Genomic DNA, 26,050 nt, shown 5'->3' with positions numbered 1-26,050 from the left:
GGCCCTTTTACAAAACTGCGGCAAAAAGTGGGCTTAATGTATCCCTTACGTGGGTCTTTCCCACGCACTAAGGCCATTTTTACCGCAGCTGGAAAATGGCCGATTTTTCAATTTAATGGATATGCTAATGTTGTTGTTAGCGCACTGCCTTACCACCATCTATTTTGTAGTTGGTAAGGTCTCTCTTGCTAATCCTACGCTATTCATTTAGCACAGAAATGCCCATTCTCTGGCTCCAACATGACTCTTCAACTAAAACATAAGAAATATTAATTATTTAGCATACTAGTTTTTAAGCCCGTTACATTAACGGGTGCTAGAGTAGATGTCTGTCTGTCTGGTTTTTTTCTTTGTCTCTCTCTCCTTGGATGCTGGCTGTCTGTCTCATTCTTTCTGTCTGTGTGTCTCCCTAGTAGTGCTGCCCGATTCACGATTCGAATCGATTCACCAATTCACTTCAGGGGAATCGATTCGAATTGATTTACCCCACCAAAAAATCGGCTTCCCGATTCTTTGACTGACCCTCCCCCCTCGCCCCTAAAGCAGGAGCGGCAGCGCTGCCTCTTGCTGGCATGCCGCTCCTGCTTTAGAGGGCGAGTGGGGAGGGTCAGTTGAGAAGTGGCTTCCCGCAGCAATTTACCGATATTCAGCAGCCTGCCCTGCAGAAGAAGATCGCTGGCTCTAGCGATCTTTGTAAGCTGCAATAGGTTGTCCGAGTTGTCTTCTCTCTGCCACGGTCCCGCCCCTTCTCTGACATCAGAGAGTTCAGGGGAGGAGGCCCTGGTGTAGAAGTACATGTAGGGAGGGAAAGGGGGTTCAAAGAGACATGCATATGCTGGACTTTGGGGGGGAGAAATAATGAGTCTAAAACAGAGGAGAGGGAGAGAGATGGTGGACAATGGGATTTAGGGATGAACAGAAAGGGAGAGATGGTGGACCCTGGGGTGGTGGGGAAGGAGGGAGCGATGCTGGATGAAAGGGTAGTTGAGAGAAGGTGGATCTGTGGATGGAGACGAAAGAAAGGAAAGATGTCAGACCTCTGGGAGAGGGAAGGGAAACGGAAGGGGAGGACAGAGATGGAAGATTGATGGTTAATACGGAGAAAGAAGAAAGAAGGAGATCCTGACAAGCAAGTTATCAGAAGACAACCAGAGCCTGGGACCAACAAGATTTGAATTATGACCAGACAACAAAAGGTAGAAAACTAATTTTATTTTCTGTTTTGTGATTACAATATGTCAGATTTGAAATATGTATCCTGCCAGAGCTGGTGTTAGACCACGAACTTGAGTTAGGATTTAACAGAGAGAGGAACAGTCTTTTTTGTTTATTTTGTTTACACCACAGCGCCAGTGTGGTTAGGAGAGGGCAAAGGGGGTGAAGAGGCTATAAAAGGGGTGAAGAGGCTATAAAATAAACCCACCAGGATGTTTAAAAAAAACACCCAATTGGGTAGGAAAATCGAATCGAAAAATCGATTCAATAGGCTGAATCAAATCGAAATTTTTTTTCCTGAATCGGGCAGAACTACTCCCTAGCCCCCTGTCTATCTTTCTGTCTGTCTGTCTCCCTGGCCCCCTGCCTGCCTGTATTTCTCTGTTGCGCCATGCCTGCCTGTTTCTTTGTGGCCCCTTCTGTTCCCCCCTCCCTCCCAGAGCAAAGCATGATTGCTGTCTGCCCCCCAGCACACCCCTCCCTCCAAAGCAGCCCCCTTTCCCTCTTCCCCTCCACTTCTTACCAGCATGGGACACATGATTGCTGTCTGCCTCCCAGCACACCCCTCCCCCCAAAGCCACCCCCTTTCCTTCTCCTCCTACCCCCTGTTGTGCCATGCCTGCCTGCTCCGTGGCCCCTTTCTGTTCCCCCCTTCCCAGAGCAAAGCATGATTGCTGTCTGCCCTGCAGCACACCCCTCCCCCTAAAGCAGCCCCCAAAGCTTGCTCCCTCCATGGTGGTAATAAGCACTGATTTGCAAAACTGTGAACCCTAAATGTACTGGGAGATATAGGAAACTGAAAATCAATGTGGGGGCTTCCCCCATGTCTGTCTCAATATCAGACTATGGACTTTTCCTCCAGGAACTTGTTCAAACCTTTTTAAACCCAGATACAGTAATCATTATTCCCATCAAGATCATGAAGGGCATAGAAAGAGTAGACAGGGACAGATTTTTCAAATTATGGGGAACCACAAGTACAAGGGGACACTCAGAGAAATTGAAAGGGGAAAGGTTTAGAACAAACGCCAGGAAGTTCTTTTTCACCCAGAGGGTGGTGGATACATGGAACGCGCTACCGGAGGATGTGATAAGCAGAAGCACGCTACAGGGATTCAAAGAAGATCTGGACAGGTACCTGGAGGACAAAGGGATTGAGGGGTACAGATAGGAGTAGAGGTAGGAAATAGGGATAGGATTAGAGGCAGTTACAAAATTAGTCAGGGACACTGTTCAGGCAATTAGGCCTGATGGGCTGCCGCGGGAGCGGACCGCTGGGCAGGATGGACCTCTGGTCTGCCTCAGCGGAGGCAACTTCTTATGTTCTCATATCCTCTCACGATGAGTTCCAAAATTATTCTTTGAACAAAAAAATATTTTCCTCTTGTTTTAAAAGTGCAGTGGAACCTTGGTTTACGAGCATAATTTGTTCCAGAAGCATGCTCGTAAACCAAATTGCTCGTATATCAAAGCAAGTTTCCCCATAGGAAGTAAGGGAAACTGCTTTGATTGGTTCCATCTCCTCCCCCCCCCCCCCCCGAGGCTACCGGCGCTGCTCCATTCTCCTCCCCTTGAGGAATCCGACGCTGTTCCAAACCCCTCCCCGCAATCCGGCTTCCCCCCCCTGCGAACCGGCATCCTCCCCCAACTCGCGTTGCCCCCCCCTCCACCGCGATCCTACTTCCCCCCCCCCCCCCGAGCACGTCAATGACACTTCCTTTACCCAACTTGGCACCAGTGCCGGTGCCCGAAGATCCTTCCTCTTCTGGCGCGGCCTGGGCTGGGCGGTGCGTTGGAGATCCTCCCTCTTCTGGGCTGGGCTGGCTTTGAGCATGCGCAAATGCTCAAAGCCAGTCCAGCCCAGCCCAGATGAGGGAGGATCTCTGACGCACCGCTCAGCCCAGGCCGTGGCAGAAGAGGGAGGATCTTCCGGCACTGGTGCCAAGACGGGGTAAAGTTAGTGTCATTGACGTGCTCGGGGGAGGGGGGGAAGTAGGATCACGGTGGAGGGGGGGGCAACGCGAGCAGGGGAGGATGCTGGATCGTGGGGGGGCGCTCGTACAGCGAGGCAAGCTCGGTTTACGAGGCACCAAGTTTGCAAATGTTTTGCTCGTCTTGCAAAACACTCACAAACCGGTGCACTCGTAAACCGAGGTACCACTGTATTACCAGGAAGTAATGCTGATGTTCCCTGGCCATTGTACTTTTTGAAACAGTGAACAATCGATTCAAGTTTAACAGTTCTATTCCACTCAGGACTTTGTAGACCTCTGTCATATCTCCCCTCGGCCTTCTTTTCTCCAAAGCCCTAACTTTAACCTTTCCTCTTCTGAGAGGAGATCCACCCTCTTTATCATTTTGGTTGCCTTTTTTAAAATCTTTTCTAATTCTGCTATGTCTTTTTTAAGCTACAGTGCCTAGGATTGCATACAATAGTCAAGGCGAGGTCGCACCATGGAGCGATACAGAGGCATTATAATCCTCTTCATTTTATTTTCCATCCCTTTCCTAAAAATTCCTAGCATTCTGTTTGCTTTTTTTGGCTAGTGCCACACACTGGGCAGAAGATTTCAACATATTGTCTGATGACACCTAGATTTACTGCCTTTCTGTGGTGCAACCAAAGCAATTTACATATACAGTACAGGTTCTTTCTCTGTACCTAAGTGAGGTCACATTCTTTTTGGGTGCTGACTCCTAAGGTAGATCCTACTATCAAGTGACTATGGTAGACATGTTTCTGCTGAAAATGTAATGGATAGAAGATTTGTCTATATAGTGGCAGGGCAGCCACTATAAAGAAATCTCTTTTTGATTATATGGCTTTGAGGTATATATATGCCTATAACTTACCCTGTCCTTCAGGGCCTTCTTAGTGATTGAATCTCTACCCAAACTGATTCTAATGGGATTTATTGTATGATGACTAGCATATAACCCATATGCCAGCTCTTGCTGGACATTGCTCCATGTTATTTCTGAAATCCCACATCTGATCTTCTGTGCTTTTTGCCTCTCCCCTTTGAGACATGGAACCGAGAAGAACAAAAGACAGTCATGGAAACCAGGGCTTGAACATTTTATTGGCAGGTGAAAGAGCATTGCTAGACCAATGACAGTAAAGAAGATGTAGGAAAGTGACAGGAGGGAAAACAGCTAGGATTCAAACTGCCATGCAGAGGGTGGGAGTGAAGAAAGGCAGACTGAGAAGGTTTATACCCAAGCTTCCTAATGCCACATCCCCCAGCCCCTCTCAAGGACTGAATTGTGTACAAGCTAGAGGCAGATTCTGGCCTTGTTGAACGTGCCCCTGAAATTCTTGCTGCTCTGGTACCCTGAAAGCACAGATGTTTCAATACATCAGGAAGAGGAGGTTCATTGTGCAAGATGGGAGATAGGCCTTAAACAGCACTCCTATGCAACAATGGACGGCTCTCGCCACTCATTGGGCAGTTCATTATGTGTCGCCAGAAGAGGAATAGAGGAGAAGGACGGATGATCCATCTTGGGGTGGATGACTGGGTTGCATCAGTGGGGAGAGAGGAGTACTTCTGTGTGTGTCTGCCAGAAGAAAAGGTAGTTAGGGTTCGATCCTTCAAAAAAAATAATATGGTGTAGTGTTTCCCTATGGCCTGACCTAAACAAAGTGCAAGCAGTAGGCAGGGGCAAGCATAGGAGCCATCTGTACATGCTCAGCACTTCCCCCTATCGAGCCAGCTCCTTTAGCTGTGTCCAGGATGGAGACATTTCTATCGTGTTCAGCACCCCAACCACTTTGAGGCAAGGGTGTGGAACAGCCACAAGGCCGAAGGATGTAATGTCTGTATATGTGGTAAACCTATGTTAGAGCCATGCACTAAAATGGTCTAATGCAAACTATTTAGCTTCCTGGTGCAGCAACCAAACAGTATGCAAATAGGCCCAGCAGAAAAAATGTACACTAACAGGATGTAGCCCACTGGTTGTCCACTCTGGACCCTCCCAACACTCCCATCATTGATGGCCAAGTGGGACCTTCAACCCCTTACACATTCCTGGAGGCCTGTGAACCCTCTGGAGTCCCCCCACCACCACCAATACACACACACACACACAAAGAGTTCCTGACTCCAAAAACATTCCTGGTAGCTCATGAGGCTTCCAGACATCCCAACCCCACAAATAACCTTGCTAGTCCAAAATGGCACACTCTCCCAGGCACCCTAGATCCCCTTGTCCTCCCTGTGCATCTTTTAAGATGAGAGGCAGGAGTGATGGCCACTCCTGTCCCTGCACTGCCATCTTGAAAAATGGCAGGGCCTCGCACCATGTGGCACATCCTGGCAGCACAACCCCACAGAGCGCCTCTCAGAATGCACCACACAGGGTCAAGCATCACCATTTTTCATGACAGCAGTGTAGAGACAAGAGCACGTGAGCATCATTCCTGTTGCTCAAAGAGGGGGGGAGGGGACCCACTTTGACCACCAGGGTCATTTATGAGGTTGGAGGGTAGGAGTCCACTTGGACCACTAGAGTCATTTGTGGGGGTCTATGGGTGAGAGGTCCAGGGAGCTGATTTAGACCACCAAGAATGTTTTTGTGTTTTAGGTGGAGTGAAGAAATCCTTCCTTACTCCATCTTTAGCCCAGCCTTGGGCAGTCATAGGTTCAGAGCTACAAAATGTGTAAAACAATACACTAGATTTTAGCAGTTTATTTTAACAGCCAGAGTAATTTAATAAACAGCAATTTGCATGTGTTTTGTATATCTACTGCACTACTTTGTAGAGCAATTTTTTACACTGATTTTCCCCTGCTAGTCTTTCTTCCTGCATTGGGAAATAAGAGTAGCATAAAGACATCAAGCATATATTGTGTAGACCCTTGAGTCATGCCCTGCACCTAGCTCTAGGGTGGTAACCAGACAGCAGAGTTGTCATAAGATAGAACATGTTGCAGCCTGAGGGGAGGTGCTCAAAGCTGACCAGACCCCTCCTTCGCACACAGTAATATGAATACCTCCTCTGATTAGGCCCTAGGGCAGTGCATTGCAAACCGCCTCCTGAGATTTCAGGTGTGCCGCAACACACTGGTGAGGAGGAGGAGAACCCATGCCAGCTGACTGCCTACATGCGAGAGGCACGTCCTGTAGGAAGTCAGCCAGCGCAGATGACTTGCCTCCTGGCCGGCATCTCTCCTCTACGCACCTCCAAGATCCCTCCATCAAAGCGGGTCGTGGCCAGATAGTTCTTTGTGCATGTGCAGACGTCGACATGATGACATCATGCATTTGCGTGACATCATCGCGTTGACGTCCGCGCACTTCCGGGTGCCTTCCAGCTGGGGCACTGGATTTAGTTAGTGAGCTACTGCTCTAGGGTATACTGTGTCAACTATCCTCATACAGAATATAACTAATGGGCAGACTGGATGGACCGTTCAGGTCTTTATCTGCCGTCATTTACTATGTTACTATGAATTTATCCATTACTACTTTGATTTTCAGCTTACCTAGACACACACTTTTTATATCTGTTTGCAAAGAACAGTGAACTTGTTAATCTGCTCCGTGCTGGCTAATGAATCATTGGAACAGACTCCCACTCCAGGTGATAAAGGCCAGCAGCGTGACGGATTTTAAGAGAAAATGGGATACTCACGTGGGATCTTTAAGGGAGTAAATTCAGAGGAGGGGATACTTGGAATGGGCAGACTTGGTGGGCTATAGCCCTTTTCTGCTGCTTTTTTCTATGTTACTAAAACCTAGGCCCTCTAATGCCAGAATCGTGTGTGCACATTTTCATGCTTTCCCCCAGATTCTGTATATGGCGCCTTAAGTTGTTTGTATACACAGCCAATTTGCACATACAATTAATTGGCCTAATTGGTGCCGGTAAGGACACTCCGTTGAGAGTTGCTATCTGCCTGAGTCACTGCTGATATATAAGATAAGTTGAAATTGATTTTTGCTCTAATGGATTGTGAAAGGAGATTATGAATATGAACATGAATAAGTAATATAACAAATAAGTCAATGGACATTTTTTGAGGAGGTTTTTCTGATTAGTGATGGGGGTACTAAAAATTCCCATAGAGAGTTACATAGATAACCAGTGTGGGTACCCACTGAAATCTTTTCCTCCTTGAATTTGAATGTTCACATTAATTTTCATTTTAGATTCTTTTGTTGTGAGACTACGTATATTGAACTGGAGTATTTCTTAGTAGGGTAAAGTCATCTTGGAAGTATATATAGCGGTAAAGAATTCACACATAGGCGCCCTTTATAAAATCAGCCCCTAACTTGGTAAACTACCCTTAATAGGCTCAGTAATTGCTTTAAAAAAATTTAATTGGGCGATAGGTGCCTATCTCATGGCGCTTAGCGAAGCCTAATGCCTAAGTGGACATTTCTTTTTTTTTCCAAATCTTTATTCATTTTTAAAAAACTTACAATAAGTGTAACAGCATTTATAGCAATTTAAACTCAAATATAACACTTAATATTCTGTTAAACTCCATATCAGAATTTATCCCCCCTCCCCCCTAATCAATTACATTCTTTAAATTCAAGAAAAAACCTACCATGAATCCCATTCCTATATACCTTATTTAATGCTCAAATCAAAAAATCCCTCCCCCCATCTTCGATATGCATTTTTAAGGGGAAAAATAATATTCAATCATTCCAATATTTTGTTAATGGCTCCCAAATCTCCTGAAATTTTCTAAAATTCCCTTGCTGTGTGGCTATTGTCCTTTCCATTATAAATGTGACATAGAGTTCCACCAGAAACTGTAATTCAGTCTCTCCCAGTTTTTCCAGTTATTCGTTATCTATTGTATGGCAACCCCTGTCATAATAAGTAGTAGCCTGTTATTTTTAGATTATATTTGACTCTTAGCCCTCATTGACATGCCAAACAGCACAGTATCATACAATAATGCCACTGGATTTTCCAACATACAATTTATTTGACCCCATATTGATTTCCAAAAAGCAAGAATCAATGGACAGTAGAATAACAAATGATCTAATGTCCCAGCTTCAAGATGACAGTGCCAGCATCTATTAGATTTAGAGCTATCTAACTTCTGTAAACGAACCGGGGTCCAAAATGCTCTATGTCAGTGTTCTTCAACCTTTTGACACCTATGGACCGGCGGAAATAAAATAATTATTTTGTGGATCGGCACCGGTCCACGGACCAGCAGTTGAAGATCACTGGGCTAAGTCGTGCCCATCTCTACCCAGTCTCCACCCCAGACCCTGCCCCATAATACTACTAATTGTAACACCATTTTTTCCATTTTTCATATATACACACACACACACACACAATATAATCGTATTAACAACACAATGGTTAACCACAAAATTAAAGCACACTGTATGCTTTTCAACATTCATTCCTACCAGAAAACAGATAACCCCATGCAAATGCAGGACCAGAAACTAAAAGTACTAATATTTTCAGACAAACCCTAAAATGCAAGACTCTGCAAGTAGTACAACCCCAGATCAACGCGGCATCTTCAGGCTGGCTCCCTGAGTGCTGCAGTGCACAAAGCCGTGGGAAAAGGCTCTTCGCACGCATCCCACACCTCATCTGGAAGCCTTCCCTTTGACATTGCGTTGTCGGAGAGAAGGCTTCCAGTTCAGGCACAGGACGCGTGTAGGAGCCTTTTCCCACGGCTTTGTGCACTGCAGCACTCAGGGAGCCGGCCCAAAGATGTCACATTGATCGCACCATGGAACGGCGGCTGAAGAACACTGTCTTCTGCCCGATGGATGTGCCGGCCCTGTGGACCGGCAGAAAATTTTGGCAGACCAGCACCGGTCCACGGACCATTGGTTGAAGAACACTGCTCTATGTAAAAAAAAAAACAGGTTTGTCTCATAGATGCAGACACTGTACATCTCATCCTCCTAGACCAAATTTGGCTAAGTGGACATTTCTATGGGTAGAGTGTAAGCTAGGTGCCACTAAGTGCGATTCTCCAAAAACTTAGGCACCTGAAATGTGTCTATTTCAGGCATCTGAGCTTTTTCTTAGTCACAATTCTGTAAATGGTGCCTAAGTGTGATTGACACTCGGCCAGTACCATTTATAGAATCAGCCCCGTAGTGCCCAGGATTTTAGAGCCTAACTGTAGAAAACCTATTGAGAATTAGCCCTAGGGAAGCCGTGACACAGGACTATAGGTTCCCTTGAGTATAGGTTTAGCAGATGTCCAGATTTCCCCAAACATATCCTCCTTTTCGAGCACGGCTTTTTGAAACCCAGCACTTTGTCCGGATTTTGAAAAGCTTCCTATATATATATATATATATAATATTCCTATATAATATTTTAAGAATATTAAGCATTGTATTGGAGTTTAAAATGATATAAATGTTGTTACACTTATTTTAATTTTTTTAAAATTAATAAAGAATTTGAAAAAAGAAAAGCTTCCTTGAAATCGTGTCGGGCGTTCAAGTGCATGCGCGGATGCCCTGCCTGACGAGAGCAGACAGCAGGGGGCAGGATTGGGGGCAGGAATGGGTGGAACTGGGCAGGCCTGGGGACAGATCTAGGGAGTCCAGATTAGAGGTCTGCACAGGAACAGGGATCGCGGGAATCCCGCAGTTCCCGCAGGGGTCCCGCGGGAATCCCCCCCTAACCCACGGGACTCCCACGGGGACCCCCCCTTTAGCCCACGGGACTCCCACGGGGATGGAAAGCTTTGGAAGCAGGGTTCGTCCATATAATATAATGGACATGTCAGCCTTAGTAAAAGAGGGTTTTATAAGTTAATTATCTGAACAGAAAACAAAAAAAGGGTTCCACTAAAGAGATTCCACAAGGAAAACTGCACCGCAAACACAAAAGAAACTGTGGAATTGATGATCCTTTCAGAAGTAATTGCTGCTTTTTATGGGGATGGAGGTAATTCCTTGCGGGGATGGGTGGGGACGGAGAGGTTCCTGACCGGGACGGGTGGGGACGGAGAGGATCCTGGCGGGGCTGGGTGGGAACGGAGAGGATACTGGCGGGGATGGGTGGGATTTCCGTCCCCGTGCAACTCTCTAGTCCAGATTTGGTAACCCTACTTGTGCAGTGCTCACCCGCTGTGAACTACAATATAATACAACCTCCTAGGCTCACCTGTAAGTGTAGGCCACCACTATCAGTACAACCACCAACAGCACACCGATCCCCCAGGCAGCCCCTGTGAGAGGTGAGGCATCTCCCCCTGGAACACAAAAGGCAGTGAGAATCCAGGAAAACTTGAAATCGTACAAGAACAAATGGGAGCTCCGGTCCAAACGTGTGCAAAACTCATGAAATCCAGTCCTCCAGAGTCACCAACTGGTCTCAAAGGCTGAGAGACAGCCAATGCATAATTTCACATGGATACGTTATCTATTTAAAGTTTGGTGAATATTCAACCGAACAATGCGTTCAAGTGTGAATGCTGAAAAATGGACCACTTTATTTATTTAATTTGTTTTCTGTCCTGTTGTCCCCAAAGAGCTCAGAACGGGTTACAGATTAAATAGACATAATTTCAGTACAAGTTTACAATTTGAATTTTTATCCTAACCTGACACATACTAGGGGTCTAATATTAATATCCAGTTTACTGGTTACAATTTGCCATAGTTATTTATTTATTTTTTTTAATTTATTTAAAAAATTTCTAGACCATTTAAAACTAAACGGTTTACATAACTTACATGCATAATTTACAACAAAACCATGATAAAATAAACATACAAACAATCCTCAGAAATCGTGACTACAAAATAATACCATAGCTTGCATAATAAAGATCATGAATAGTTCATCAACTCTGCCAAAGAGGAAAATTATTGACTAGAAAAAGGCGTCTACAAATAACTGTCTTAAGTAATTTTCTAAACATGCCCCTTTCACGACAATTTCGTATCCGACCCACCAGGGAGTTCCATATCTTAATTCCTGCACAACAAAAAGACATTTTACTAGTCTCAACAAGCCTTGGATTCACAGTCGTCCTCAGTAAAGCTAAATTCTCCAAGCACAATGATCTTTTTTGGTGTAAAGCCAAGTATATTATTTTTATGTTCAAATCTTTTTTATTGCGTAATGCCAAACAACAGACACTAAGGAATAAAACAAAATCAAAAGAACCAGCATCCAACAATACAACATTTGTGGTTAGGAGATAAAACAAAAGCAGCAATCCCCCCCCCCTTCCATCTCCCCAACCCTACCCAACCAGTAAAAACCCCAAACACAAGCCCCTTTCCCCCCCCTAGACAAACACACAGAAGATGACCAATAGGTCGCTAAGATCTCAAAGACCCGTACTCTTGTGGCCCTTGGTAGCTGCTGTAAGAAGTCCCCAAAATAAAGGAGAGAAAAACAAAACGGAAAAGGGTGCCTGCGGTGACCAATCCCGGCAGCTAGCACGGTGCACAGCAGCAAAGCTAGGCAAGAGGGTTCAAAAAGAGACAACATCCTCTAGGAGATAGGGAAGCCAAATAGATTCCCCAGACCAGCAGAAAACTGCAGAGAGGGCGACCAATCGCCTCTTGAGCCTTCCAGGAGGCCAAAGTATGCACCAAAGATCTCCAGGTCCAGAAAGAAGCAGTCTAGCTTTGCAGAATGCATTTGCGAGCAAGAAGATATACCTTACGACACCAAAGGGGTCTCCTCTTAGGAAGGCCTCGGAAGGCCCCCGGCAGATCTAAAACCAATTGCGCTACAGTACCCGCAATGGGAGTATATTATTTTTAACCAATTCTGGAATGTTTCCGTACAAGAATTGATGCCAAATCATTACTGCTTTATATTGTACTCTGAAGGCGACTGGTAGCCACTGCAGTTTTTGGAGATGTGGCAAAATGCACGGTTTTCAGTAGAAGTTTTATCCTAATTTGACACACAGATAGTTTATATGTTAGATTAGCCATAGTTACAGTGCAAGATTTTACAATACAAGTTTTCCTTACGTGACACATACTGGTTCTGGTACCAATATGCATTTCTTTGTAGTCCTTCGGTCAAGGGCAGGGGTTTAGGTGAAGAGGTATGTTTTTTTTGTTGCTTTTCTAAAGCTGAGGAGTCCTTCAAGGGATCTGATCTGGGGGGGCAGTCAATTCCAGTGGCTCGGTATTATTTGTTTAAATTTATTTCTGTGTTCAGAACTAGAAGGCCTTGAGCATGCGCAGATGCTCAAGGCCCAGCACAAGGAAGAGAGCAGATCTTCGGGCACCGGCATGTCCTGTGCATTGGTGCTGGTGCCAAATGGGGGAAAGAAGGGGGCGTGGCTTGGACGCGAACGATGACGGTTGGATGAAGAAAGAGCTCCGTACAAACAAGCTTAATTTCAGAAAAACTACAAAAAAAAAAACGTTCTTAATGGTATAATAAATTGGAATTTGCCTTTTTGATTAGGTTGGAAAGATATTTGAAGGGGAAAATCGTGAGAAAAAGGTGCCGTTTTCGTTTGTTTTATGGGAAGCGAGATGTGGAGGGCTGAATCCATCTCAACGGCAGAGGCAGGACCCCGCTGACAGAGCCGGCAAGATCGTATCCCGCTGGCAGAGGCGGCAAGATCGGGTTCCGCTGACAGAGCCGGCAAGATCGGGTCCCCGCTGGCAGAGGCGGCAAGATCGGTCCCCGCTGACAGAAGCGGCAAGATCGGGTCCCCGCAGGCAGAGGCGGCAAGATTGGGTCCCTCAGGCAGAGGCAGTAAGTTTAACTTTTAAGTGGTGCCAGGGAAGGCTGGTCAGGGACGCCGTGAGGCCAGGGAGGCTTTCCTTCCCCTCCTCTTTAACACGGTCAAAGCTCTCTGGCGTAGAGCAGGAGAAAAGATTTCCCGAAGGTGGGGGCTTGCAGGCGGTTGCTCGGTGCACCACGACCGCGGCCATCTTGGATCGGGAAAAAAGAAAAATTCATAAAGTCTGGGTCTGCCGACGAGCTGCCTAGTGACAAGGATAAAGGTTTTTTTTTTTTTTGAAATGCCTGATGCCTGTTTAAACTAAGGAAATGGGCTGCTTTGAAATAGCTGTCCTCTGCTGGAAATGAGAAGAGGTCTGCAGTGAAATTTACTTGGCAACGGTTTTATTTCCTTGCTGCTAACTTCAAAAATAAACTGTGAAGGATCAGTATAAATGTCAATCTCTACTTCTGTAATTCAAGAGATTCAGATATAAGAGACTGTAGGTTTTTGGGCTCTGAGAAAGGATAAATAAAAGGATTGTAATTTCTTTGACCTGAAGAAAAGTGATATTGAGGCAGTTGAGAGAAACTGAAATACATATACATGCACATTGAAAGATCAAAGTAAAGATATTGGATGGAATATTGCTCTCCTCTGTAAAAGCTGCGATTGGGCTTGTAAGAGGAGAGCTAGAAAAGAAGACTGCAAAAAATTTTTCAGGCTAGATGCCAACAACGAGTTTGCAATAGAGCCTAAGACAAATAACTTACAGTTGTTTTAAGAATACTAAAAAAAAAAAAAAAAAAAAAAAAAAAAAAAGGGGGCGTGGCTTGGACGAATGGTTGGATAAACAAATAGCTCCTTATATGCAAATATATTAAAAAGAATTACTACCAAATATTTTAAAGAAACTAAAATATATATTGAAATATGACTTCAACTAAACAAAATAAAGCTGACTTGGGAGCTGGAACATCAGGAAGTAATAAGAGGTCGAAACCTGAGCCAGGTACACCCTCTAAAATCCCATTACCAACAGAAAAAAATCTGGATGTTATGGAAGAACTAAGACAAATAAAAGAAATTGTCTTAGATAGTAACAAAAAACTACAAAAAGCAATGGAAGATGCTGCAATCCTAACTAAAAGAGTGGACATTACAGAGAATAGAATTTCAACATTAGAAGATATTACAGAACAATTAAATACAGACATGAATTACAGCAAAATCATATGGAAAGAAATAACAGAGATAAAAAAAAATCTTGAAGACAGCCGGAATCGTGAAAGACGGAATAATTTAAGAATAATCGGATTACCTGAAGGAGTGGAAAAGAATGATCCGATTGCATTTCTTGAAAAATTTCTACCTAAAATACTACCACTGAAATTTAAAACGGAATTGGAAATTGAAAGAGCTCATAGGATTCCAACACAAAGAAATAACACTCAAACAGGTCCAAGAACTTTAATTTTCAAACTTTTAAGACACCAACAAGCAATTGAAATATGCCAAATAGCCAAGGAAATCAAAAATCTTAAATGCCAAGATTCAAAAATATACATTGTCCCGGACTTTGCAAAAGAAACAGCAACAAGAAGAAAACAATTCTTAGACATGAGACCACAACTAAGATCTCTAGGAGCTAGATTTGGGCTCCTGTACCCGGCAATTATGAAGGTTACCATTGCTAACAAAACGCAAAACTTTACAGATCCAAAAAAACTACAGGAATTTATAAATCAACTGGAACAACCTATGACAATCTAAAGAACAATTAATGGGTTCATACTAAAGACTATTGACGATTAAAGATAGATCAAAACGGAAAGTAATGGAAAAAGAACACACAAGGATCGAATTAAAAACTTAAACAACTTGCAACATTCTCCATGGAAAACAAGAAAACTGAAAAATACAAAAATTCTAGAATTCTACTCAGAATAAATATAATAAACTTAATGGCAGGAACGTAAATGATTTGAAACACATCTCCGAACTCAAATGATGACGAAGAAAGTTTCTTCAACAAACTTAAAAATGTACTGATTGAATGCGAAATTTTGAAAGCGGAGTAATAGTAAGAAAGAAGGTTGAAGGTGGTACTTCGGGTTTAATTTTGCGTTTCAGATACATTAAAATGCATTTCAAATACGAAATATATGAAAAGAATAAATCTGAAACGCAAATTTTATGTTCTTTTATTTATTAAGTTGAATTTAGTATCCACAATAGTTCAACCTGGGAATCCTATATGGGAGATAAAAGGAGAGTTTTTGGCACAGGACTTCACTCTCGTCTGCACAGGTCTCAGATACTTTAAAATCATAGATGTCTAGAGAATGCTATTGAGACAGAACTTACAAAAACACTGATGGGAGTGTTAGCTTCTTTTAATTTACAACTCTCTCGTGAATCATAAGAAAATAATGAATATAAGAGATGAGGGGATTCCTGTGCTAAGGACTCTTATTACAGTTCTGAGGAAAAAGGCTAAATTGGAAAGCTTTTTAAAGTAAAAATAATATACCACCTGAAAAGAAATGAATAGTAATTGAATTGTTCTTAGACATAATTGATTTAATATAATCATTCTTATGGATTTAAAGATATACAAATACAAAAAATGTCTTTCAATACATAAGAATGAAAAACTTTTTACTTATTCTTATAATTAATAATAAAATAAAAGAAAATATACAAAAATAGAAAAAAAAAAAAAAAAAAAAAAAAAATGGTAGTACTTTAGATAATTATTAATAGCTTGTCGGAGTTATCTAAATCTAACCTCAACCTGCGTATCCAAGTTTTCGTAATTAATAAGGGGGGGAAGGGAGGGAAAAGAGGGATGGGAGGGAATAAAAGGGAAATATATAAGGAAATCATGGGAATAAAGGAAAAAAGAGAAATGAAATACTTAAAACATTGGAAAAATATACATAATTTAATACCTGAAAATTTAAAAATAAATGGATATTAAAATTATGTCTTTAAATGTTAACGGTCTAAATCATATGATAAAAAGGAAAAAAGCATTATCATTTTTAAAAAGGCAAGATGCAGATATATGCCTTATACAAGAGACCCACCTTTCACATATAGAATCTAAAAAGCTAGAAGGAGGTTGGGTCAAACAGTGTTTTTTCTCACCAGCTATAGGAAAAAAGGCAGGTGTTGCTATTTTAATTAATAAAAAATGCTCTGCTTCATTTAAACTAAAAGCTTCAGATATTCATGGAAGATGGATAATGGTGGAAATGAATATGGGAAATACTACCATGACGTTAATCAATATATACGCCCCTAATTCGAACCAAAATGAATTCTTTAAAACTCTTCAACAACTGATCATACCACTGGCTACTTCAAATCTTATAGTAGCAGGGGACTTCAATGCTGTAATGGATCCTTTATTAGATAAAAACCCAAGTAGAGTTATGAAATCTATGGGACTAGATAATTTGATTCAATCTTGTGATTTAATAGATATATGGAGAATACTTCATTTTGATGGTCGGGAATTTTCTTTCTGTTCTCATGTTCACAATTCTTTTTCAAGAATAGATTATATCTTTACTTCAAATCATCTTGCACATCAAGTGACACAAGCAGCCATTGATCCAATTATTCTATCTGACCATGGTGGAGTGTGGATCGAAATTAAAATTTCAGATCAAAATAATAACAGACCAATTTGGAAAATAGATAATACAATGTTGGTTGAAAAAAATTTTTGTGAAAACCTTCTAACAAAAATGAAAGAATTTTTTCAAATAAATGATAAAGATGATATTAACAGAGAAACTTTATGGGATGCCTTTAAGGCAACAATTAGAGGACAAATAATCTCTTATTCGGCTTTTCAAAAAAAACAAATTAAAAAACAATTTTTAATCTTAGAAAAAGAGATTAAAAATTTAGAATCAAAACTTATAGAAAAATGGGAATATTCTATTCAACAAGAATTATTAAAATTAAAAGGTAAATATAATGAGATCTCATCTAAGATGATTAGGAAAGATTTATTTTCTCAACAAACATTGTACTATGGTAATTCAAACAAATCAGGAAGAATATTGGCAAACTATCTTAAAGCGAAAAAAAGAAAAACAAAATTAATAGCAATAAAAGATGAAAATGGAAATACATATACACAAATTGAACCTATTTTAAAACAATTCTTAAAATTCTATAAATCTCTTTATTCTTCCGAAAATTACCTAAATAAAGAAAAAGATGGTTTTGAATTTTTAAAAATGTTAGAGGGTCCAAAAATTCCTGAACATATAAAACGAAGTTTGGAAGAACCAATATCACTAAAAGAATTAGGAACAGCTTTGGAGTCCCTTAGAGTTGGATCCGCTCCAGGTGGTGATGGATATACAGTGGAATTTTATAAAACATTTCAAAACTTTTTATTACCCTATTTATTAAATCTTTATCAATATCAACTCAATAAAGGTTGTATTAAAGGCACTATAGCAGAATCTTTGACTATTGTTTTGCCAAAGTCCAATAAAGATCCCACTTTGGTATCAAACTATAGACCAATATCTTTAATAAATGTAGATGGAAAATTATTAGCAAAAATACTTGCGCTAAGATTAGCTAAAGCTCTCCCCCATATAATAGGTATGCATCAAACAGGATTTGTTGCTCAAAGACATTCATCTCACAATACCAGATTAACATTCCATATGTTATATTTAACAAAGAAAATGAATGAACCTACTTTTGCAATTTCATTAGACGCAGAAAAGGCCTTTGATAGAGTAGAATGGCCTTTTATGTATCAAGCAATGGAATGGTTTGGTATAGGTCCTGGATTTATACAAATGATACAAACAATGTATAGCTCCCCTTCTGCTAGACTATATATTAATAATACGTTTTCAGAAAAATTTAATCTACAGAGAGGAGTTAGACAAGGATGTCCCTTATCCCCTTTGCTGTTTGATATTGTTTTAGAACCCTTAATATTAGCCATCCAACAAGCTAAGGAGATACAGGGTATACCTCATTCAGATAAAGAATATAAGATATCTGCTTATGCAGATGATTTATTACTATATCTGAAAAATCCAGAATCCACCATTCCACATCTACTTGAATTGATTGAGAAATTTGGAAATTTTTCAGGATATAAAATTAATTGGAATAAATCAGAGATTCTTCCACTAAATATACATTGTACAAAAGGTTTATTTGATACATTCCCTTTTGTTTGGAAGGAAGAATATATTAAATATCTTGGAATTTTGATAACAAAAACAGTAGATGAAACAATGAAAATTAATGAAAAATGCTTATTACAAAAAGTAACAGAAATGTGCGAGCAATGGAATCCTTTGCATTTATCTTGGTGGGGAAGAGTACAAACGGTAAAAATGATGATTTTACCTGTAGTATGTTACCAAATGGGGATGATACCAGTTTTTTTTCAAGATTCGTTTTATACAAAAATAAATAGGACTTTGACAAAATTTATATGGCTTAATAAAAAACCAAGAATTGCTCTAGTGTCATTACAAAAACCAATTAAGGAGGGAGGGGTAAATTTTCCTAACTTTTATAGGTATCATCAAGCCTATATCTTACGTCATGGTATGTATTGGATCCTCCCAGAACCCACAGATAATATTCCAGACTGGTTTTGGCTAGAATGGAGGCTTATATTTCCATTACGTCTTAATCATGTAATTAGTATCAAGATGCCAAGGTTATACAAAGATCATAAAATATTTATGGATACCTGGAAAACTCTAAAATACATAAGTAATCTTACTCAAATTCCAATTAGTAAATCAACCAACCAAACTATATGGCTAAATCCCAAGATCAAAATTGGCGGTTTTAAAGTCATCTGGAAACATTGGATGATAGCAGGCATTCGCACTTTGGATGATGTAATTAAAAATGATAAATTGCTGGAGTTTTCACAATTGCAACAAAAATTTGGTCTCAATAAAACACAATATTTTAAATGGTTGCAATTGAAGCAATCTATTCAGGAAGGGTTCCCTGAATGGAAAGATCTTGCTAAATATCACAGTTTGGAATTCTTATGTTTCCAGATGGATTCAATAGGTCACAAAGCCGCACAGTGGTATAAATTAATATCCGGATATATAAATAAAAAAACCAAAAAATGGTCTTAGAGACATTTGGAGCATTGAGATAAAACACCAAATTAGTGCATCTCAATGGCCACGACTTTGGTCTTGGAGGCTAAAATGTACGGTGTCAGCATCTATGAGACAAACTTGGTTTTTTCTTCTTCATAGAGCTTTTTGGACCCCTACTCGTTTACAAAAAATAGATAGTTCAAGATCTAATAGATGCTGGCACTGTCATATTGAAATTGGGACACTAGATCATCTTTTATTCTTTTGTCCATTTATCCTATCATTCTGGAAATCAATTTGGCCCCAAATTAACAGATTGTTAGAAAATCCGGTAGCCTTGACATATGATACTATATTATTTGGAACAACCATGAGAGCAAAAAGCCAAATTTCATCTAGTAATAACAAACTTTTATTTATTTTAACTGGAATTGCAATACAACAAATTACATCCAATTGGAAACAACACGATAGATTGAATTACATGTTCTGGTGGAATTCGGTATGCCACATATACAAAATGGAACTTGCTATTGCAACACACAAAGGATACATGAATAAATTTAAAAAAATATGGGGACCATTAACCGATTTTTGTAAAGAAGGATAATTTTTCCCATAAATAAAACTTAGAAGACCGTTAACATGATTTCTCTAATGAACTTTTCCCATGATAAGATAATTGTAAAGAGGGAAATGGGGTGGGTTTTTCAATTTTGATTATTACATACTAATTTTATATTTAAAGAATGTATAATAAAATTGATTTATGTATTATTGGTTGGGAAGGAGGGTGGGACAGGGGATTATTATATTAATGTTAAACTTGATATTAATATATTAGTTAGTCAAGTGTGTATTTAAGTTTCTTCTGAGTTAATTTGTAACACTTGTTGTAGCACAAAAAAATGAATAAAGATTTAAAACAAATGGGGGAAAGACAATGTGTTTGGGTGGGTCAGTGGGGGATGCCAGATTGCGGCGGGGGGGGGGGGGGTGGAACAGCGCCGGTGGCCATGGAAAGGGGGGGGAGGAGGTAGAACGAATCAAGCGAGTTTCCCTTACATCCTATCGGGAAACTCGCTTTGATATACGAGTAACTTGGTTTACGAGCATGCTTCTGGAACGAATTATGCTCGTAAACCCAAGGTTCCACTGTAATAATCATATATGTATTTATAATCAACCAAAATCCATACAAAAAAAAACAAACAAAAAACCCCCCACCCAACCAACATTTCTTAAGGGAATAGAACCATACAAAGAAATACCCCCTCCCACCCTCCCTCCCCCTGGGTGTGTGTGCAATATACCAACAGGAACAAAGGAAAAAACAATTGCAATGAATCCATAAAAGGTCATATAATGCATTGTATGCCATGGAGGGTTGATTTTTTTTTGTAAGTAATTTGCATATTCTTCCTGTGATTGGGGTTTGGATTATTTGAGTCCCCAGATATTTCCTGCAGCATTTCTATAATGAACATGCACGAAATAATGATTATTGTTACAAAGGGTACTAGATAGACCACCAAATGAGAGGACACTCAAAGCAATTTACAAGTTAAAATAAAATAGGAAGGGAACGCCATCACTCATGAAGGAAAGAGCCCAAGAGAACTTAAAACAATTTACATAAAAGCGAAAAACAGTATCTATTCATGCAATCATGCAACTATTAAAACCCCACCCCCACCAACCAACTGAACCTGATTCATAATGTAAACCCACCCCACATAACGTAAACCAGAAAGAAAAATTATTCCCATTATAATCACAAATCAGCCGCTTCTGAATTCAGTGGATGCCCTAAGCAAGTATATACTGTCTGGCTGCTATACTACGGGCCATGGACTTAGAAGTACGGAGCAGATCATAAAGAACATCTGACAAGGAGGAACCCATCTCAGTCTTAAACGCTTCTCAATCAACCAGACTCCAATCCTCGGATTCTCTGTCCGGAATCCACTCTGCCCTTCAGAAACAGGCCCTGGCCACTAAATCTCCACAAATGGCTGCCTGCACCACTAGTGCCATCAGATCGACGCCTTCATCCGACAATCCTGAGGGTCCCTTAGGGCTATGTCTCTGTCCACTTGAACTGTATTTTTCTTAATGACAGCAGAGACTACAGCATCCATCATAGAAGGTTTCAAAGGTGTAGGGTAAAGGTGAATCATGGACATGGCAATACAGAACAGAACAGAACATCCAGAGAATTCCCCTGCGCCTGAATGACATCCTTGATATCCTGGTGCATTGGGAATGAAGAGTATTTCTGAGTCCCCTTCAAAAACAGATCAACTGTAAGCGGTGCTTCCTTGGGCGTTTCATCAAATTTCAGGACTGAATAAATCTGTGGCATAAGTTCCTGCAACTCCTCACAATGAAAGATACTAACTACAGAGGACTCCTCTCCTGGAGACAAATCCTCCATCCATGCATCTTCACCTAAAATAAATTCCTGCCCCAGAGACTCAACTTCTTCTTCAGCAGCCCGATCCTTATCCACCTCAACCTCGCAATCACGGAGATCCTCCTCTTCCTAGTCCACATTCTTCCACGTTGAGGAAGAGAAGAAGAGGTCTCCAGCAGCATTTCCTCAGATGGATGAGTAGCCCACCGCACTGGATTTGCATAAACAAAAGGCCCTATACACAGCCAAAACTAAATCGGGCAGAAAATCCACCCTTGAGGTGCCGGCCAATCCCACACTGCTCTGTGAAGGAAATGGAGAAAGGTGTATCTAAGGAAGCAATACAAGGGCCCAGGACCAAGGACATTGAGCAAGGACATTGTAAAAAAGGGATCGGGACTGAGTGGGAATTTTTGGGAAAAGGACCTAAGGACGCAATGCAGAGGACCAGGACCAAGGATATTGAACAAGGGCACTGTAAAAGAGGGCTCAGGACTGAGTTGGAATTTTTTGAAAAAGGACCTAAGGATGAATCGCAGGGGTCCAGGGCACCATTGAAATTGGTAAGCAGGACTAACAGAGAAAAACGGAATCCAGAGGGACAACCAAAAATGGGGAAACAGGCTGAGGACGAAACAGATACACCACAGGAGGAGGATGACCGAGACGAGGCTTGGGGACTAGCAACTCACGAGGGGGGTTGCCAGGAGTGCCAAACCACGAGGAAAACCAGCAAGAAAGGCAAACAACCGGGACTTACATTGCCTGTACACTAATGCTAGGAGCCTAAGGGCTAAAATGGGAGAGCTGGAAATCTTAGCCAGCAAAAAGGGCCTAGACATAATTAGAGTCACAGAAACGTGGTGGTCTGATGACAATAAATGGGATGTGGCTTTACCAGGGTTCAAACTCTACAGGAGAGATAGGTCACACAAAAAGGGTGGAGGAATAGCGCTATATATAAAAGATTCCATACCTTCAACCAGGATGGAAACAGTAAGGGCGGATGACTTGGAATTACTATGGGTTAAGCTACCAGGAGGAACAGGAGCAGACATAAAATTGGGTCTGTACTTTCGCCCACCTGGACAAACAGAAGAAATCGACCAGGACCTGGAGGCTGAACTGAGGCAGTTATGCAAAAGCGGAAGTGTGGTGGTGATGGGGGACTTCAACTACCCAGGAATAGACTGGAGCATCGGGCACTCAAATTGCATGAGGGAGACCAAATTCCTGGAGGTCACGAGGGACTGTTTCATGGAACAGCTGGTCACAGTACCAACACGGGGAGATGCCACTCTTGACCTAATCTTCAATGGACTAGGGAGACCTGCTAAGGAGGTGGCGGTACTAGCCCCATTAGGAAACAGCGATCACAACACGATCCTGTACAGGCTAGAAATTGGATCATCAAAGGAGAAAAGAACTACAACGACAGCACTCAACTTCAAAAAAGGGAATTATGATGCCATGAGGAAAATGGTGGGAAAGAAACTCAATGACACCGCAAGGAAGATGGAGTCCGTAGAAAACGCCTGGACCCTACTCAAGGGCACGGAGCACGAAGCACAGAACCTGTGCGTCCCTAAGTTCAGGAAAGAGTGCAAAACAAATAGAACAAAAAACCCAGTGTGGATAACAAATGCAGTGAAAAAGGCGATAAGTGATAAGAAGGCATCATTCAAAAAAATGGAAAAAGGACCAGACAGAGGACAACCAAAAAGAGCATAAAAAACACCAAAAGGAGTGTCACCGAGTGGTTAGGAAAGCAAAAAGAGAATATGAAGAGAGACTGGCAGGGGAAGCAACAAACTTCAAATCATTCTTCAGGTACGTCAAGGGGAAGCAACCAGCAAGGGAGGAAGTGGGACCCTTGGATGATGGAGACAGAAAGGGAGTGGTAAAAGAGGAAAAGGAGATAGCTGACAGGTTAAATGAGTTCTTCACGTCAGTTTTCACAAGGGATGACACAACCAACATTCCGGAACCCAAGGAGATCGTAAAAGGAGATCAGCATGAAAATCTGGTCCAACTAGAGGTGAGCAAGGTGGATGTCCTCAGGCAGATAGACAGGCTAAAGAGCGACAAATCGCCAGGTCTGGACGGCATTCACCTAAGGGTACTCAAGGAACTAAGGAACGAAATAGCGGAGCCACTTCGACAAATATGCAACCTATCCTTAAAAACTGGAGAGATTCTGGAGGACTGGAAAATAGCAAATGTCACGCCCATCTTCAAGAAAGGCTCAAGGGGAGACCCAGGAAACTACAGGCCGGTGAGCTTGACCTCGGTCCTGGGAAAGATGATGGAAGCGCTGATTAAAGACAGCATCTGGGAACACATTGAAAACAATGAGCAGCTAAAGTCGAGCCAGCATGGCTTCTGCAAGGGCAGGTCATGCCTCAAGAACTTATTATACTTCTTTGAGGGGTAAACAGCCAGGTGGATAAAGGGGAATCCATAGACATCATTTACCTTGACTTCCAAAAAGCCTTCGACAAGGTACCACACGAAAGACTGCTAAGGAAGCTATGGAACCACGGGGTGCAAGGGGTGGTCCACCAATGGATCAAAAACTGGCTGGCAGACAGGAAACAGAGGGTTGGAGTAAAGGGCCATTACTCAGATTGGCAATGGGTCACGAGCGGAGTTCCACAGGGGTCGGTGCTGGGACCGCTCCTGTTCAATATATTTATTAACGACCTGGAGGCAGGAACAAAATGTGAGGTTATTAAATTTGCGGATGACACTAAACTATACAGCAGGGTCAAAAACATGGAGGACTGCGAAGATCTCCAAAAAGATCTGACAACGCTGGAAGAGTGGGCCAAAAAGTGGCAAATGAGCTTCAACATAGGGAAATGCAAGGTCATGCATGTAGGGGAAAAGAACCCGATGTTCACTTACAAGATGGGGGGATCACTGCTAGGGGTGAGCAACCTTGAAAGAGACCTGGGAGTGATGGTAGACACAACATTGAAGGCGTCGGCGCACTGCGCCACAGCCTCAAGGAAAGCGAACAAAATGTTGGGTATCATTAAGAAAGGTATCACAACCAGGACGAAGGAAGTCATCCTGCCACTGTATCGTGCAATTGTGCGCCCGCACCTGAAGTACTGTGTCCAGTACTGGTCGCTGTACCTCAAGAAGGACATGGCGGTACTTGAGAGAGTCCAGAGAAGAGCAACTAAGCTAATAAAGGGTATGGGGGACCTCTCATATACTGACAGACTGAAAAAGCTAGGGCTTTTCTCCCTGGAAAAGTGGCGACTTAGAGGAGACATGATAGAAACCTTCAAGATCATGAAGGGCATAGAAAAAGTGGACAGGGACAGATTTTTCAAATTATGGGGAACCACAAGTACAAGGGGGCACTCAGAGAAATTGAAAGGGGAAAGGTTTAGAACAAACGCCAGGAAGTTCTTTTTCACCCAGAGGGTGGTGGATACATGGAACGCGCTACCGGAGAATGTGATAAGCAGAAGCACGCTACAGGGCTTCAAAGAAGGTCTGGATAGGTACCTGGAGGACAAAGGGATTGAGGGGTACAGATAGGAGTAGAGGTAGGTTATAGGGAGAGGATTAGAGGCAGTAGAAAAATTAGACAGGGGCACTGTTCAGGCAATAGGCCTGATGGGCCGCCGCGGGAGCGGACCGCTGGGCAAGATGGACCTCTGGTCTGCCTCAGCGGAGGCAACTTCTTATGTTCTTATTGGCTCCAAACATGGTGGCTGATCAGGCCTCGATACAGTATTAAAAATGGCAGTGGTTACTGCCAAAATCAGAGCTGCCAGAAAAATGTGCTCTCCTTCTGAATTGCCACCCATCGAGTCCCTGCGCAAAATTCTTGATGGAGGCACAAATCCTGACCCTGAAGTCAATGCCGGAAGGTCAGTAGAGTCTTGACCAGCACAAAATGCGCAGTGCCCATCTGCATCATGGGCAGGATGCTGACAGACCGGACTGCTTCTGACACTGCAAACTCATTTCCCCTCTGAAAGATGCTAAAAACCTTGTGGAGGAACGTCAAGCGCAGGCAAACAGAGAAAAAACAATGCACAGGGAAAAACCAGTAGAGCTGCGAGGAGCAGGTTTAAGAGCCTTTTTTTTTTTTTTTTTTGCTAATGCTGTAAAAATGTGTTAGGCAGACACCTCTGGCTCTGCACTGCAGGTCAACTCACCTCTCCCTGTGCGTTAATGTGACCACACAGTCACACACAAGCCAACGGAGCTTCACAGGGCCTTTTCTCTACCCGCAGTAGCAGCAAAACATCCAGACAGTGCCCTTTGCTCCAGCTCAGACCCAAAAATCTGAGCAAAGTGGAATTAAAGGCTTACAGGTTGCTGATGAACATACAGCTCCCCACCTAAGGTTGTGGGTTCAAACCCACACTGCTCCTTGTGACCCTGGACTAATCACCTCATTGCCCCAGCTACATGACATAGATTGTGAGCCCACCAAGACAGACAAGGAAAAATGCCCAAGCACCTAAATAAATTCATGTACACCATTCTGAGCTCCCCTGGGAGAAAAGTATAGAAAAAACTGCATTGCATTTTTTTTCTACTGTATTGCAAGGCACTGCTTATTCAGTTCAATTGCTAAGTACAGTGGT

At 42.1% G+C, this 26,050-nt stretch overlaps 1 protein-coding gene across 1 annotated transcript in view; it reads right to left on the bottom strand.

Annotated features, from left to right (window-relative positions):
* Window positions 1–4,280: 4,280 nt before the first annotated feature.
* Window positions 4,281–26,050, bottom strand: part of PMEL (premelanosome protein) — a 78,287-nt gene continuing 56,517 nt past the window's right edge. Inside the window, exons 11-12 of the mRNA XM_033937527.1 lie at window positions 10,349–10,436; window positions 4,281–4,776 (exon numbers count right to left, since the gene is read on the bottom strand). Of these exons, the coding sequence (XP_033793418.1) occupies window positions 4,617–4,776; window positions 10,349–10,436 (248 nt within the window). The 3' untranslated portion in view covers window positions 4,281–4,616. The remainder of the gene's footprint in view (window positions 4,777–10,348; window positions 10,437–26,050) is intronic.

Source organism: Geotrypetes seraphini, chromosome 3 (genome assembly GCF_902459505.1).
Source record: "Geotrypetes seraphini chromosome 3, aGeoSer1.1, whole genome shotgun sequence".
Taxonomy (NCBI): Eukaryota; Metazoa; Chordata; class Amphibia; order Gymnophiona; family Dermophiidae; genus Geotrypetes; species Geotrypetes seraphini.
Note: the sequence above shows the minus strand (reverse complement) of the source record. Positions and strands in the feature narration are given on the sequence as shown.